Below are 17,639 nucleotides of genomic sequence, written 5' to 3' on the forward strand. Positions count from 1 at the left end.
TATTAGTAGGAATATTTCCACAATTAGAGAAATTTATTAAGAAAAATGAAATTAATACAATATGTGAGCCGTAACTTTTGATTTATAAAAGATATTTAAGAGAAATATTCAAGAATTCATTAGGGAAAAAGAATTTAAACATATATAATGCAACCTAGAAAATAGAGTTACTTAAACTACCAGGTGGACAAATAAAAGATAAATCCCAAATAATTAAACATTCTGTCATTTCAATAAAAATTAAAATGAAATTAGTAAAATATATAGAAAATGAAATGCAAGAATATATTTGAGGTCATTTTCTGGATGTAGAAACTGAAATCAATGAGGCAAAGATTTATTTTTCACAAATGAATTTTAAAAAATAAGGTATTTTGGAGGAAAGATATATTTCAAATAAGTGGAAATTCTATCTAACACATTTATTTAACTTAAATCTTTAGTTGAACAGCAAAATTCTAAGAACGGAATGACTCAAGATGACACTTATTAAACATTACTAGGGTACCAAAACTATTAATCAGAAAAGTAAAAGCAAACTGAATGAGATATTTTGAAGCAGTTATTTTTCTTTCTCCAAAATTAATCAAATTTAATTACAACAAAAAATGCATATACTGCATGTAATTTATCTTGAATCTAAAGTTACTAATTTAATTACTTTAGTGAATTGCTTAAAGTTATAGCACTATTACAGAAAGTTTTCATTAGAAACTAGTTGCTAAGAAAAAATAGGGATTTGAAGTTAACATAGACATTTGTTTGATGGAAAGACAAATGAATGCTAACTTATTTGAGAAAGATAAAGATAGCAACTGCACAAAAGATAAATTATTTTAATATTATTGCTATTGATTAAAGTGATCATTTATTCCCCTTTGGAATCCAAGACTATCAAATCCATTTCTGAAGTTAAATGACATTTGAAATTCAAGACCATAACAGATGTGAGACAATCATTATGGTTTGGTATCATAAAATGACATTTTTATCTGGCCACTGAAAGTTTATTTAGAAAATAAATACAAACAGATAATTTTCATAATTCATTAAGTCTGGTTATTGAAAATAAGAGCAAATTTATTCTGAAAAGATTTTCCATACCTTTTCTAATTTTCTTTTAACTTAAAGCAATGATAGAAATTTAAAACATATATTATATTATATTAGAGTTAAAATAAGTCTTTGACAAAGAATAAAAATATCAAAGAACAAGATAGTTCATAAAACATATAATACAAATATAAAACACATAGAATTTTCTAACAAAATTTATATATTTTGGAAGACATAGGAAATGTCTCCTAATAAGAAACATTTTAAGTACTTACAGATTACACATGCATATTTATTAATTATATGTATATATAATTTTACTTTGAACCCAAACAGTAAAATATGTTTAGACATATTTAATTGGGAATATTCAATTTTGTAGCATATTGGATTAATTATGTCCTTAAATTTATTGCTGTTAGGAATTATGATGCTTTTTAGTTATCTTTATTTCAAAGTTGTCTGAGAGAATCAGATACGTTTTGTGTTTCCCCTACTTTGTGCCAGACAATTAACATGGTCTTCCCTAAAGCAGACTCACAATAAACATTTGTTGAATAAAGAAACTATCCTGCAGAAGAATGGTTATGTTTTAAAAGGGAAAGATAAAATATTTGGTGTTAAGTTAGGTAGCAATGTTCTCTTTTGTTGCATTACTATTGAAAATCAAGGAAAACGAAGGAAAATAGGGGAATAACAAGCTTCTGCTCATTAAGAATTGTGTACTCCTATAGGATGTCACAGAGTTTGAATAATAATTTAGTTATTCAAATAATTCTGTTAAATGCTATATATTGCTCCATATTGATGAAAACTATAGTGCTTCCTTAATTTCTTTCATCATTATCAAAGAATGCGTGTAGAATTTGTTTTGCTTTTTGTTTTGAAGAGGAACATCAGCTAATGAATCACTGTGGTGTAACAAAAGCCTGTTACCTTACAAGTTGGTAAATTAAACTTATCATCCACATGTGACTATTTCTACATCTTCTAACTTGTTTCAAACTTTCCCTGCAAGTTAATTTAGAAATAAATTAAATATGATGTGTTTGTGTAAAAGGAAAGACATTAAATAATTTATAAGCTCCCCTTATTCATTGGGCTCCACCCATATCTTTATGTATGTAGATATATGCACCTAAACTTTTTTTTTCTACTGAAAAGGTATTGTTTAAAATAATTTGCTTAAGCTGTACATCAAAGACAAAAAGAAATTATACCTCTCACAAATTTCAGAGATTAAAAAAATGTAGTCATTTTGGAATTCTTACATGTATACTGTATACCTAACAGAGAGGTAATCTTTTTTTTTTTTTTTTTATTCTCCAATGAATTAGGACTGGAGGTTGAACTCAGAGTGGCCATAAGTCGCTTTGTTTATCAGTGACTCAGTTTCTGGACATGAATGGTAGAAAAGAAAAAGTAAAATATGAACTAGTGTGTTGATTTTCATGTCACCCTTGTGTATGAGTCATGCTAATTCTCTCCCTGTCTTTCAAATCACTCTTGAAATAGTCCCGTCACTCATACATACTAGTTTCTCACTCAATGCTATCTTAAATTCTTACCTTTTGACATAATATGTGGTATTTGAATCTATAAAGTATTTCATAGATTGCAGCATAATTTAATAAGTTAGAATTCTATTTTTAAGTTCTTTTTTTATTCAATGAAAAATTAAGTATCAACAAATGCTGCTGATTTTTCAGTTATCTTCTGTTTGTGTTTTGTTGACTAATTTTTATCCTTATTAGAATTTTGTTCAATTCAAATGATACAGAAATATATATATATTTTTTTCCAAAAATCCATTCCCTACCTTTAAAATCCTATCACTCAGTGGGGATTTAAATAGTTAAAATTCAGTTGTTTCTTCAGCTAAAAGGAGAGAATTGTTTGCAGTTTTATTATCATTTATTATTTTTTTATTATCATCTTTACTACTCTATTACTTCTTTTTCCCCTTTTGTTATTTTTAGTGTATGATTGTTAAACATTCTGTTCAAGTCTCTAAAGGAACCTTTTAAAATTCTCCTACAGTTGCCATTAAATTTTCTTTTCCCTATTGAGTATGGACAATATCTTTAATGTACTCTGCTCACTCTGTAACTTCCCTTTATGTTACATCCATTCCACCATTGCCTGCCTATATGACATTCTTTAATTTAGAATCCTGTACTTAATAAATACTTAAATTTTCTCCATTATCTTGCTTTTCAATAAAACCCACATCACAATAAATAGGAATAAATTCAGTTTGTCTTCAAATTAATTTACTGAAATCACTTTCTCTAGAAACAATATTTTTGAGTGATTAATATGGGTAGTCTCTTCAACTCCAAAGTCTTATGTTTTACTCATAGTTAAAAACTTCCTTTGTCTAATATTGGTTACTGAGATGATCTCCCTTGAGAGACACATATAACAAAAGTAATTATTTATTATATTTTTCTTGACATACCAAAACATTAAATTTGTTTTCTCACTAACAAGAATAATAACTCAAGCTATTTTAATTGGTCTCTTAGCAATGCATCCTTTCAGATTTACTTCCCACATTTGTAAAAGAAAGCTTGTTGAGTATGACATCATTGGCTATCTCATCCCTAAAATATAGTGATATTTCTGCTATATTAAGTGTAAAATAACTCTATTATTTAAAATTCTCCAATGTTTCCCATCGCTTCTTTCACTAAAAGAGCTACATATAACAAACATGGTGATTCATCTCTATAATCCCATCTTTTCTCATTTCCTCTATCAATTAGCTCATTATTACTTATTTACATAAAGGAACACATATGATCGAAGAACTCTGTGTCAGTAACACTGAATCACCGACTGTTCATTAATCACACTGAGGTTTTTCATAATTGTGTGCTTTGTACATGCAGTTTCTCTTTCTAGAATGTTTTTCCTATTCACATAGTTGTTAAATTCATGCCTTTGAACAAAATGAAATCTCTCTTAGCTTTTGTGCTCAGTTGGACTGTTGCTTCCTTTCTGTTCTTATTGTCTGGTGCACTCTCTTCCTAGTCTGCACTACTCATATTCAACATTTCTTGGAATGACTATAAACACATTGTGAGGTCAGTTACAACAAGAATGTTACCATTAATTTTTGTGTCACATGTTCCATGATAGCTGGAGAACAGTTTATGTTTCAATAAATTTTTGTTGAATTTTCACATCAGCAAACACATAAGAATATAGTTTTTCTTCTATTTGTCAACTACTGTGATTTGGAGAAATGAAGACTACAATAACAGCCTTATAAAATTCCCCAAAATACTTGAGAACATTCTTTTAAAATCAGGTTGCCTGGGGTCGTCTTAAAATAAAGTTGGGTTAGCTCTTGTGTTTGATTTTGTATCGCTCTGTCATTTTGTTGTTGTTGTTCAGGTACTTTTTTTAGATGCTACTCAACAAAACAGGAGAAAATATGCTAATATTAATTTTAAAAGTATATACAACTGATTTCACAATATTCTTTTTTTCCACAAGATACTGAATATGAATGAAAATTGGACATTGATGTACGTTACCTAATCACTGTTTAACCATAGACAATTACATTTCTTTAAATCAGGTAAAATCAGATATTTTATTAATAAGTAAAATATTACTGATTACTACTCAAGGAGAATGAGTAAATAAGAAATGTCAAAGCAAGAAGATTATAAAAACAATAATACACAAGTTATACACAATTGTATATTTCAGATTTTTAATGACTTTTGTCAAAGTCAATTAATACTTGCACTGATAATATCTTTATTGGAGGATAAACAAAAATAAGAAATAAGGTAAAAGACAATGGGAAATGAATTCAAGCATGTAGTTTTAAGTCCTAGATCTATGAGAATTGAGTTTGTAAGCTTAAAAATATAAAAATCATAATTATTATTTTTGTCTCCTTATCTGAAGCATATAATAAAATATATTGATTATCTAAGCATTTGAATTTTAAAAATTCTAATGAGCCAGGCATGGTAGTGTATACCTTTAATCCCAGCAACTAGGGAGGCTGAGGCAGGAGGATTGCAAGTTGTAGGACAGCCTTAGCAACTTAGCGAGACCTTAAGTAATTTAGTGAGACTCTGTCTCAAAATTAAAATAAAAAGGGCTGGGGATGTGGTTCAGAGGTTAAATACCCCTGGGTTCAATCTCTGGTACCAAAACAATAAACAAAAACAAACAAACAAACACAAAATGAAATAATGCTTTTGAATTTACTTGAACAGTGATGAATTTATATATATATAAACATGGTCACAAACAGGAGAGAGGAAAGGTGACATTCTTTTCCTTTTAGGATCTCATTAAAGAAATAAAGATAAACCTTTTCTCCTTTCTTCTACACAGTTTTTAAAAACCAGGAAATTCCACAAATTAACATATATAGAATCACCAAGGAATGTTGAGGCTGCTATGTTCTGAGTAAGTCATAATTTTGTTATACAGTTACTTTAAGAAAGAAAATTGCACAATGCTTAATATATCACGAAAGGCAGGATTACTAAAAGAAATGATTATCTTGCCTAAGAAAGGTGACTTTTAAAAGAAGAAATTAACATGTAGTGTTGCTTTAAAATCTTCTTCAGACTATCAGTCAAAATCAGTTTTCCTTTACATAAAAGGAAAAGCCTTCAGGAAAATGACATTGAATATATTTGGTACATGATATGATAAATCAGTTGGATAAAGTTCTAAAATTGCTATGAATATGTATCATGTCTATCAAATAAAAATCACAAAAGTTTGCTATTGAAAAATCCACTGTTTGCTGATGTAACATAAACTGACATGGATATAAGAAACAGATTGCTTTTCCTTTTATGGCAATTTTCTTGATCCTTTTGCTTCTTTTTACTGTCATTGTGAAACTATTTCATCATTATCTTAATTTCACTGTTTGTTTACCAAATTATGATTCTTTTCAGCTTATTGAGGTTCAAAGTCAGTTCAAGTTTAGTTTTTTGTTTTTTTTTTTAATATGTGCCAGTTAATTAGTTCCCTGCCAATAATAAGATAGATGTTCACTTCCATATGCGTATCTGTTTATCCCAACTCTCTGGCATGCCACTCACTATCAAAAGAAATAGGGCAAATGCTGAGTTGAATTGATTTCTCTTTACAAGTTTTATAAATAAACTAAGTCAAGTACAGGAGAATTAATACACTGCTATAGTCTATGTATATTTGTTAGCAATTTAGTAAATACCTATTATTTACTGCAATCCATGATTTTTATATCCTTACAAGAATATATCCTGTGTATAGGATAAGGAATAATTTAACAAATGTGATACATATTTCAAATATGAAATTGTACTGAGCAAGTGAATTTAGTCCCACCTAGTCTAGATAGAGAAACCTTGACAAGTATGTTAGGTGAGTTTATGCTACATGACTAAATGCCTTGTCCCAGACCACACACACTTCAGAATTCTTGGAGAACAAAAATTCATTTCTCCTATCCCTGCATATCAATTGCAGTTCTGCTCCTCATTCTTCTTCATTCTTCATTTCAGGTTAATACTATTAGGAGATAATCTATTTAAGATAAGCTATTCATGTCCATCAGCTATATAAGTTTTCCTGCAGGAAAGACTAGAAGGAATGTCCCAGGAAATGAGCTGAGTTGGTCATCTTAGATTTTTACTCTACCAGCAAAGGTGAACTTATTTTTTTATAGTCATAGTTCTATTTCAGAGCTAAAGATCGAAATTTATAAATTTTGAAGTGCATTCCCAGATCACAGCAGATTTTATGTTAAAGATTTTCTGGAAAATTCAAGAATTTGATGGGAAATAGTCTTATAAATAAGGATTATTTTAAAGCAGCAATTCAGAGTAGTAATTTAAGGAGATTAAAATGTCCAATTAAGTGAACACCTTATGCAAAACATTTGTGTGCAAATAAAATTTATAGAGAAATAATAATATTATTATATTACCTAAGTAAGATCACTGAGGAACTTCAGATATTGTCAGACCATCATTCTATTACAAATTAACTACAATATAAAAGAGAGGCCAATTTAGAGAAACTGACTTCAGGAAAGACACCTATTTGGTAATATAAATGACCTTGAATCATTAAATTATCTTATTTCATATTTTAAGAACTAAGAAAATACAGTTTTAATAGATAATGAGTATTAAATTAACCATAATTTACATATGAATTTAGAATGATTACTTTTTCGTATAATAGCAACATTTTCAAAACTCATACCCAAGGAAAAAAGAGTTTATTTATTTAAAAAAAAGATCTTACTTGAATAATGCAGCACTATAAAGAGAATTGTTTGGGGCTGGGAAGATAGCTCAGTTGGTAGAATGCTTGCCTTGCAAACACAAAGCCCTGGGTTCGATCCCCAGCACCGCAAAAAAAAAAAAAAAGAGAATTGTTTGTAAATTCATCGTAAATTTCATAAATAGTTTTCCACAGCAACATTATTGAAGGATTACTATTTGTTTAATATCCTATACCATATGACAAATTTCCCTTAGGAATATTATATAGAAATATAGTGATTTTTCCTTAGGAATATTATATGGAAGTATGTTTTTTTCTCACTAAATAAAAATGAACCCAGTAAAATGAAATGAATCAATAAGAAAAAGTAGACTATTTTCATGTTTCCTCTTTTACTTGTCTAATAGTTTATTCATTCAAAAATCTCTGCTTTTCTAATTATATTGAGTCATTCACATTAAATTAACTTGCTTTAAAGAAGGTATTGCATATCTATTTTCTTGCTGTTACAGCAAAATGTATATTTGTGTGCATATGTCTGAATTCTCATACAAACATACAAGTTATGATTGAGATATCAGAAATAGAGATAAAATCTATATCATAAGACTCCTAACCTCTATATATGATTCAATAAAATAAATAAACCCTAAGTGCCTGGAAACTTTTATGGTAGAAGAAAATGTATTGATGTTTCAATGATGTAAGAAAAATAGCAAAGGCTCCAATTTTCTTCACAAATAACTCCCTGCAAATCTACACTTCATTCAAAGTCACAATACTTGCATAGTATGATCACACAGGATACAAGGGTCTAACAACAACATAATCCATGGATCTTTTCTTTCTTTTCTTTTTTTTTTTTTTTTCATTCAGAAAAGTCAAGCAGTTTAATTTGGTCTGCAGGTTACATTCTGAACAACAGGAAGAGCACCCAGAGTATCTCTGTGCTCAGTTTACTTCACCTTTCTCATTAGTGGGTGTTTGCTCTCAGTCTATTTGTCTGTCTATCTATCTATGTACCTATCTATCTATCTATCTGGTCTATCTCCTTCAAAGTTATTACAGGAGATGCGAAATCTTATGTCTAAATGATTCCTTGATTTCTGAGTTTGAGAGGCAGAAATGGAAATCTCATATCTCATTCAGCTGCCTCTATTATTCTTAGTTTAAAAAATGAATGAATAACAAACTACAAAGCAAAACACCTAAGAGATGAGTTGGTTTAAACTTAGTATTTGTTTTACTTCATTTTGTTTAAAATGAAGAGATGAATCTACATAATCCTATCAGTATGAATAACAACTTACTTTCCTAAATTTATTTTGAACAGTCATAGATTTAGAATTTAGTAAGTTTTTGTATCTTCCATCACAATGAAGACTGCGAATCTAATAAAGACAATGTTTCTTGACAGTGAAGGTAGGTTAATTCTAAACTCTATGGAGTTATAGAGTTTGATATTTGATGTTTTGTTAAAAAGAGATGGGTTGAAGTTTAAGTGATGTTAAGACTTTGAAATACATCACAGAATTGTATTCTCTTGGTATTCAATCAACATAATTAAATAAAAACTATTTTTTAGATTATTTCTCACTTTTAGTGTGATTCCAGTTAGTTACATGGTCACTTATTAATTAATATACAGACTTATACTTTGAACCATCCTTTATCTTGCCATTAGGAAATTAAAATTATGAATCTAGGTGGAAAGTGATCATGACTTGAAAAAATTAGAGGAAAATTTACTTAGCATAGCAATGGCATTGAAGGAATTGTCCTGTGTTAATGATTCCTTGTGCTCCATGAATGAGTTACACTTTCTCCTGCTAAATTAAGGGAGTTTCTTCACTGGAGGCTTGGAAAATTAACAATGATTGAAAGATATGCTCTGAATAGAATTCATAGTCCTTAAGTTTCTTAATGGTCATATTTTCCTAAGGTTTAAGTAAAGTAGCATGTATTAAAACTTCAGTGATGACTTAGGTGTGATTTAAAAGGTGGTTTATATTTAATTAATGTAGTTGTGGATATAACTCCATAGTATTTCTATACATGAAGATGTTGGAGATCACTATAAACAAATCATATTATTAGGAAATGTGCCTTAATTAACTTAAAATATTTTCAAATAATGGAGAATAATTGAAACAATGCTCCAGCATTTCATTGTGTTAAACCTATTTGATCATTTGCATTTTAAGTGAAGTGCATCTTAATTTACACAATAGTTATTTTTAACTCATGAAAGAAATAACATTATAGCCTGTCACACAGAAGACAAAGGATATTGCAGTTGGTCAAAATCAAAAGAATTTTGCATAAGAATTTTGAACATGAATATCATAGCAAACAACATACAAAGAGAAGATGATAAAAGAACACAAGGAATAAGTGAACAAAGTTATAAAAGGTGTGCTTCATGATTTTTTAAAATCAATGATTTTAGAATTCAGCTGTTTGTAGATATGTATGTATATGACATATATATGTACATAGTTTTTTATTATTTAAATGTATTTTAATATATATAAGGTAATTCTCATTTTTTCATTATTTTTTCCAGTATATATGCATTTCAAGGTGCACAAAAAATCCATTTGGGTTTGTGAAGAAGTTGTACTTAATTCATCAGTACTCCTGCTACTGTGGAGTTATCTGCAATGATATTTGCGAAAACAAAGTCTCTCCTCAATTTGAATACGTGTGGAAATTGGAATTAACAGGTAATTGATTTATTTAAGAAATTTTTAATCCGCCTGGATCACTTCAAAAATTTCTATATAATAAATCCTTTTCTGATCATACTGAGATTTTTGTCCCTCAAAAGAGCACAAAGTAAAAATGAAATTGTCTTTTCCTGTGATTTGTTCCTCTGACAAACATGCGGAACATAACTACAGTCCAGGAATCCAGCTTGGTACAAAACACCAAGAAAAATATAGCTATTTGCTCCTCTCTTGGATCTATTTGATTGAGGGAGGTTATTGGACAAGTACTCACAGTGATAAATGTACAATTGTATTTTAAATAAAATTCTCTTTGGGGAACAAATAACCTTCTTTGAAAGATTTCCTTCTGTTTTTTTTTTGTTGTTGTTTGTTTGTTTGTTTGTTCACTTGTTTGTTTTTTCTTTTAGCCTTTACACAAGTCTATCTTTATTTGTAAAAGGTAATATACAACTAAAGCTAATTTGATTTTTTAAATCAAAGTTCATTTAGTGATACTGTACATTTTATAATAAAATTATAGTAAAATACTGACATTTGATAGTTTAAAGAAAGTATCATTCATGCAAAAATCATGTAATCATGTAAAATTTAATTAGAAAATTCATAGTTCACAAAAGCACATATATTTTGTTGACAACTTGAAACATTGTAAAACCAATAGATTGGTTATACAATAAAATATCAATTCATTGGTAGGTAGTCTGAATCCATTATTTCAAGTGCAACTTATTAACGCAAGTATCAGTGGATCCAGTGTAAAATTCTATAGTACTAAATGTCAAGCCTAACTGTGAATTTTGTTGTGTATCTTAAGTAAGTTTATGATAATGTTCTCAATCTGTGGAAGCTTTTATAAAAGAAAACCAAAAAATTATTTTGAATAAAGAAAAATGGGGGTAATTGAGAAAACAAGTCAAGAGATCAAACGAGCTTTTCAGAGAGAATAACCCTTAAAGAGAGACATAGCAGAATTATGGCAGAATATTTGGGGAAAAGAGCCTTCTGGATTGAGGGAATTTGTAAAAATGCTATATTAGAAGAGATGAATTCTTTCAAGGTCTGTCTCGGGCTCTGAAAAAAAAGAGTAAATGAAGCTGAGGGGAGAGAAATGCTAGAATTAAAGTGCCAGGTAAATATTGCAAGAGTAGTAATGAAACACTGTAGAGTCTAACATTTTTTAAAGGATGATAAAATGGATAAATACATCAGAAAGTGGAAAAATATAAGTAGTTGGTTGTCATCATAATTTCAGGCATGGAAACTTTAAATAAATGGAAGTTCTTCTTCATAGATTATAAATGTGAGCAAATGGAGGAGGTATCAATAGGTCTCTTAATTTTCTGGTTTTCATGAAACCATTTCAACACATATTTCATTAAATATATTTTAATTGTTTTATAGAATGTCAATTCCTATCTTAGAGTCTATTTTGATGAGCATAATTATCTTTGATTACATTTTAATACTATTTGACTTAGCTGATGCAAATCTGATTCACATTCTTCAAACTGTATGATACTTCAATTAATTCTTTCAAAGAATATTTCCTCTGACATTGATATTTTGGCAATAGAATTTATCAACAAAAAGTAAATTAGTAAAGTTGATGTGTCTGTTCTCAACTAAGAGTTTATTTTATTTAACTGACAGTAGTTGCATTTATAAGATTACTGTTACATTAAACAGTGTTGAAATAAACTAACAATTAGCCTTTTAAGCAGAGGACATGATAATTTATTTCATCATGCTCATAAAATACTATTCTGTAGAGTTAACAACCTCTAATGACAGAAATAGTTATCAGTTCATTAAGCAAATCACACTCAAGACCAGAAGTGGTAGAAGAGAGCAATGACTTGTTGATTATACGATGTTAGTGTTAAAAGCAACTTCAGAGACTGTGTTACGAATACTACTTTACAAATGACTCTATCAAGCAAAACAAACAAACAAGAACAACAAATGGAGTTAGAGAAAAAGTGAATCATCTTGTCTTAGGACTCTTTAGGAATTGTGTTAGTTCAGTGGTTTTCAACCCTGGCTGTCTTCTGAGGAGTTCATGAAACACACTGATGTTGACCTTGCAGTAGAGAATAGCAAACAGGATTGTAGTGAGGTGGACCTAGAAGACCTTTACTTCAAAGCTTCAATGTGTAGATTGAGAAGCACCATATCCTTTCACATACCACATCAGTTCATGGCTTTAATACTTGCATCATTTTTATAATTGATTTCCTTTTGTCACAAACTAGAAATAATGCTTACATGTGTCTGGTTATTTTTATAAAGAAACATCTTTTGAGAACTAAAAAATGCTAAAGGGAACATATTTAGAATGATGTAATAAAAAATGTTTTTTTTTTAGGGAGAATGGGGGAGAGTAATAGGAAGCCAAGTCACTCCTGGATAAATCATCTCTGAGTATATATAGTCAATTTTATGAATGTCAGTTAAAATAACAAATGTATTTCTCAAAGCATGGGAGGTATAATATAAAATCCAAATTGCTTATGGATGAATCAGTGCTGAGCAATTATCATCAAAGTAATCTAAGCATATTTAATCATTATCCTTTCATGAAAGTATGGTCAGATCTTACTGATTATAGCTGATTATCACAAAAATAAGACTTATGTAACCCTAACATCTGAGAATCTAAATGACTTGGACTATGTAAGGGAATGAAACCAGTGTAATAAAGATCAACAGACAAATATTTTAGTAGAGCCAAACTCATTTTAGAATGTCAACATTAGGATTCAGCCACTCAATTTCTAATACTGAAGTTTTTAAAACAAAAAAGAAATTTACAATAAATGAAAAAATATGTAAATAGATTTATACATCTTCTGCATTGCAAGGTTTCTTATTTCTTCTGGCTGTTGTCATTAAGATCTTATTTTGTTTTCTCATAAAATATAATTGAAGAGGAACTTTAAAATCAAGCTAGTGAGTTTACATGGGGAGCATTAATTTTACCAGCAGTAAAATAATTTTAATTAAGGGATTTTCTACCAACTAAATGAAGTGTCTTACACGCCCAATCAATTCTCACCAATATGATTACCCTACAAAGAAGGATGGCAATTAATTAGAAGAAGCCTCTTCAAGGACAATTGGTCTATAGTGCAGGACTTGAGAAAGAGCTGACATGCACTGTTTCTTTTCAGTGTCATCATTTATGTGAATTTTATGTATTAATAGGTTTGAGAAAAAATGCTAGTGACAAAATGGATAATAAGTTGTGAAGTGAAATAAGACAATGTGAATCATGCTTAAGAAAAGATGAAATCATGGTAAAAATGAGAGATAAATTCTCTGAACACTGTTCCTTAAGCACATCATTATCAGTTTACTAATCTAACTTAAATATATACATTTATAACATGTTATGTCTACTGGTGGACATTTTTCTAAACATATAGTGACTTGCATTTGTGAACTGATGTTACAAATAAATATTTACTGTATTTATTTCATTTTTCCTTTATGAAATAGTTCATCTTACTTGTAGAAGATCTCGTAAGATATTAATTATAATATATTCATTTTATTCTTTTGGTAAATTTATAATGATTATTCTAAGAGTATGAAATACTATATCTCAAAAGCAATCTTCATCAAAAAACATTTTTCTTAGCATACTGATTCAAATTCAACTTTGTTTTTTGTCAAATGCCCACTATCTATACATTCATTTAGGAATTTGGGGCTTTAGGTCAAAATTTAGAAAGAAAAAACTATTTTAACTGGTTGTGGTGGTACATGCCTATAATCCCAGCAACTCAGAGACTGAAGTAGGAGGATCACTAGTTTGAGATCAACCTTAGCAACTTAGACAACCTGTCTCAAAATAAAATAATAAAAAGGGATGGAGGGGTAAAATAACTCAGAGGAAAAGTAAATCACCCCTGGATTCAATCCATAGTACCTCAAAAATAAATAAATAAAATGTGATATAGTTTAGTGATAAAGCATTCATGAGTTCAGTCCCCAGTAGTTCATAAATTTATATTTTAAAAAACAGATGCAGTTTAGAGATTTTCACCTGTATTACATATAGTAGTAAGTTTCAAAACAAGTATAAAGTAACATAATTATAATCAGTAAATACACAAATGAAAAAGAATTATATTTCACAAATGAAGTCTAAATGGTATAAAGGAAGAAAAAATGTCATGTAAACAGTAATTAAAATATATAAGACTTAAATTAACAAAAACATTCAAGTTCTAAATACAGAATTTTACAAATATTACTATAATATAGGTACATGCATACACAATTTGAAAAAAATTCCAAGTACACTGTGCTGTAATGAATACTGAAGATATAGGTGATTTTCACATGACCCTGACAGTATTAAAGTATTCTAAATTTCTGTGGTCACTTTTAAAAGTGAATTGTTTTTTTTATTTTCAGAGTGTTCTCAGCACAAAATAACTATTCATCCATTTGTGAATTAGTTGGATTTCATCATTCAACAATGTTCATATACTTCAAAACATTGCATTGTACATGATAAGTACATTCAGACTGATATGTCAATTTAAAAACTGAATAACTTGTCCTTCATAAAAGATGTATCAAATTGTTGGAGAGAACACAACATACTGAAGGTTTCAATTCTCCGTATTTTTCTTGTTTTTGTTAAAGTTTCAAAAAATAGCCAAAAAGTTTCAAAAAATATTTTCTTGTTTTGTGAAATGGACAGTTTATTTCTTAATTTTCTCATGGAAAAATAAACGAAGCCAAGTATATTCTGCCAGGGATCATCACGTAGGTGGGTATGATGGAGAAGCAGTGCTGTCAGGTATAATTGGATATTGTATAGCTTCAATAATGAAAATCATGGCACTGTTGCATTGATAGTCAACAAATACAATGTTCCAAAATAAATCCAAGTCATTCAGAAAATTTGGCATATACTAAAATGACCCTCTAAATCATTAAACTATGTAGGAGCTATTCAATAATCAATTTTAAAACAACTAGATAGCCATCTGAAAAAAAATATTCTGCACATGCCTGTTGCGGGCTATGCCAGGCGGACTCGCCAAGATGGTACCTGGCAGTCAGCCAGAAGCTGTTTTGATCACATCCGAGGTACTCGTGCACAGGTGTTCCCGAGTGCTCCTGCTCTCCCCTGCTTGTGATTGGACAGCTGGCTCCTCACCTGATCTCAAATGGTGTGACCCCGCCCTCCGCCTCCTGGAGGGAATATAAGTGGGCAGTAGATAGAAGGCAAAGGGCAGCAGCTCGCAGAAAGAAGCAGAGTAGCCATTAGCAGAAAGGGAGAAGAAGTGGCAAGCAGATAGAAGCAGCGAGTAGGGGCAGCAGCGGAAGGCAGATCGCAGAGCGGAGAACTGAGAACACATCTTTAGGTTACAGATCACAGATCGCAGTACACGGGACACATCACTAAAGCACCTTAGGTAGACGCACCCTTAGTTCACAGGATGCAGGACGCACCTTTAAGAAGAAGCTGCAGAACTAAGAAGATGTGAATCTCTGAAAGTGTAGTCTCTCTCTCTCTTAAGCAAAGCCTCTCTCTCTCTCTCTCCTCTCAAAGCAAGTAAACCTCATTTCCTCTATCCTCTATAAACAAGCAAGCAAGCAAGGAAGTAGCTCAGAAATAGAGGTAGCTCAGTTTCCAGTCCACCACCCATAAAGACCCGCCGCAAATTGTTGCTGCAGGCGGTGACAAATATCTGCGGATTTGGTACCGCAAAGAGCCTGCGACACATGCCTTGCCTCATTCTCTGGTTTAAATTCAAATAAGCATCTTAAACATAAAAACATATAAAAGTATAAGAGAAATGTTGGTTAATAATACATAAATTTAAATGAGTTATGTCTTCATAGCTACTATTTAAAATTTAGAAGCCAGAATGAAAGGACTGTTGACTTTGACTACCCAAAAAGTAAAAATATCTACTTTTGAAAAACATCATACAACTCAAAAGGCAAAAGAACAACTGTAAGGACATTTAATTTCACAGAAGATTACTGTCATGAAACTTGATTTCATAAAACAAAGAAAACATCATTGTAATATTCAAGATATCAAATGTCAGTTTTTCCTAGAAATTAAGAAGCAAACACCAAAAAATAAAACAAAACTGATAATCAGTCGATAATACAAACCTAACAGTTTACATGAGATGACAAAAAGTATCTTTAAATATGTGAGGGAGATGTTCAGATTCATTCAAACTGCCAGGAAAGCAGATTTTAAAAACACCATGCATATATAATTTTTCTTCTGTCATCCTGGAAAAAATGCAATAGATTCACAACATAGTGATTTTATCCATTGATGGCAATAATACAAAATCAGCACCTTGTCCAAGTGAGGCAATTTTGCAGTATCCACAAACATTACAAATTTATATAATGTTTGATCTAGCCTTCCCAACACTGAGTATACCTTGTGTTAAATGAAATATGCACAGAATCTGGCACCATTGTTTATTAGAGACAAAGAATGAGTACATGTGGAAATGAATTTAGAATAATACTAATAATGATACAAGATAAATGATAAAGCAAAAAGACAGGAAGTCATGTCATAGTGTGTAATCTTGTACATAACAGGCAACCTTTTGATTCCTAATATTTAACTTGTGTTTCTCTCTCTGGAAACCTATTCATATATTATTTGCCCAGTGATCTGTAATTTTACAATGTTGAGACTTTTGGGAAGTGTGTTCTTGTTAATGGCAGGGAGTCACTTTTTAAATTATTTTCCTGAAAAGCCTGGTTCTTTTAATTTTTATTTTGCTGTTTTAGTTTTCTAAATTGATTTTCTCATTTTCTCCTATTTTCCTTTTTTTTTCAACTTTTTACATTGCTCAACTTTCTACTACATTCTGTTCTAATCAAATGTCTAAGAACTGGTGTTGGATTTTAATGTTATATTGTATTTCTAATATTCTAGGGGATTTTTCTACCTTTTAAATTTTACATATTTGTGAATTCATTTATATGGGAAAAATAGTTTTCTTACAATTCTAAAATATTCTTAAATTTTTTTCATTTTAATTTTCTTCTGCTCTATATAGTGCCTGAGTTTTCTTTAAATATTTTTTATGATGGTTTGTTCCCCATCATTTGGAGTCTTCAGCCAAATGTTGGGTGGTATTATTTAACAGTAAGGAACTATGAATGCTGATGGAAAGCTTGCCAGGTGCATTTGCGACTTGAAGACTTGGAACGTTTTATAGGTTTGTGTGTTGGCAACTGACTTTTGCTGGGGGGACCACAGTGCTTTGATATCCTTCAGGCAGGAGTCTCTGAGATTGTCTTTCTTCTGAAATAAAATCTAGAACATTATTTGTTTGTGGTGGGGAAGTAGGAGAGGTATCAGAATAATTCTGTGGATTTATGATTCAGAAGACAGGCTAGTAGAGTCATCTAATGCCCCTGTTTCCAGGATCCACTTCAGTACCACATGCTAGGATGATTTTAAACTCCAGGCATCTCAGAACTTTTAATAAAGTTGTTAAACTTTAAATAAAGTTGTTTTTCATATTTATTCCTCTCATTAGATTTTGTATTTTGACTACTGTTTTTCTGTATGTTTAG

General features: G+C 30.1%; 1 protein-coding gene across 1 annotated transcript in view; it reads left to right on the forward strand.

Moving 5' to 3' along the window:
* Eys (eyes shut homolog) overlaps window positions 1-17,639 on the forward strand; it is a 1,705,088-nt gene that overhangs the window by 129,317 nt on the left and 1,558,132 nt on the right. The window contains 1 exon segment of the mRNA XM_047559194.1: window positions 9,887-10,046. Coding sequence (XP_047415150.1) covers window positions 9,887-10,046 — 160 coding nt within the window.

Source organism: Sciurus carolinensis, chromosome 7 (genome assembly GCF_902686445.1).
Source record: "Sciurus carolinensis chromosome 7, mSciCar1.2, whole genome shotgun sequence".
NCBI lineage: Eukaryota > Metazoa > Chordata > Mammalia > Rodentia > Sciuridae > Sciurus > Sciurus carolinensis.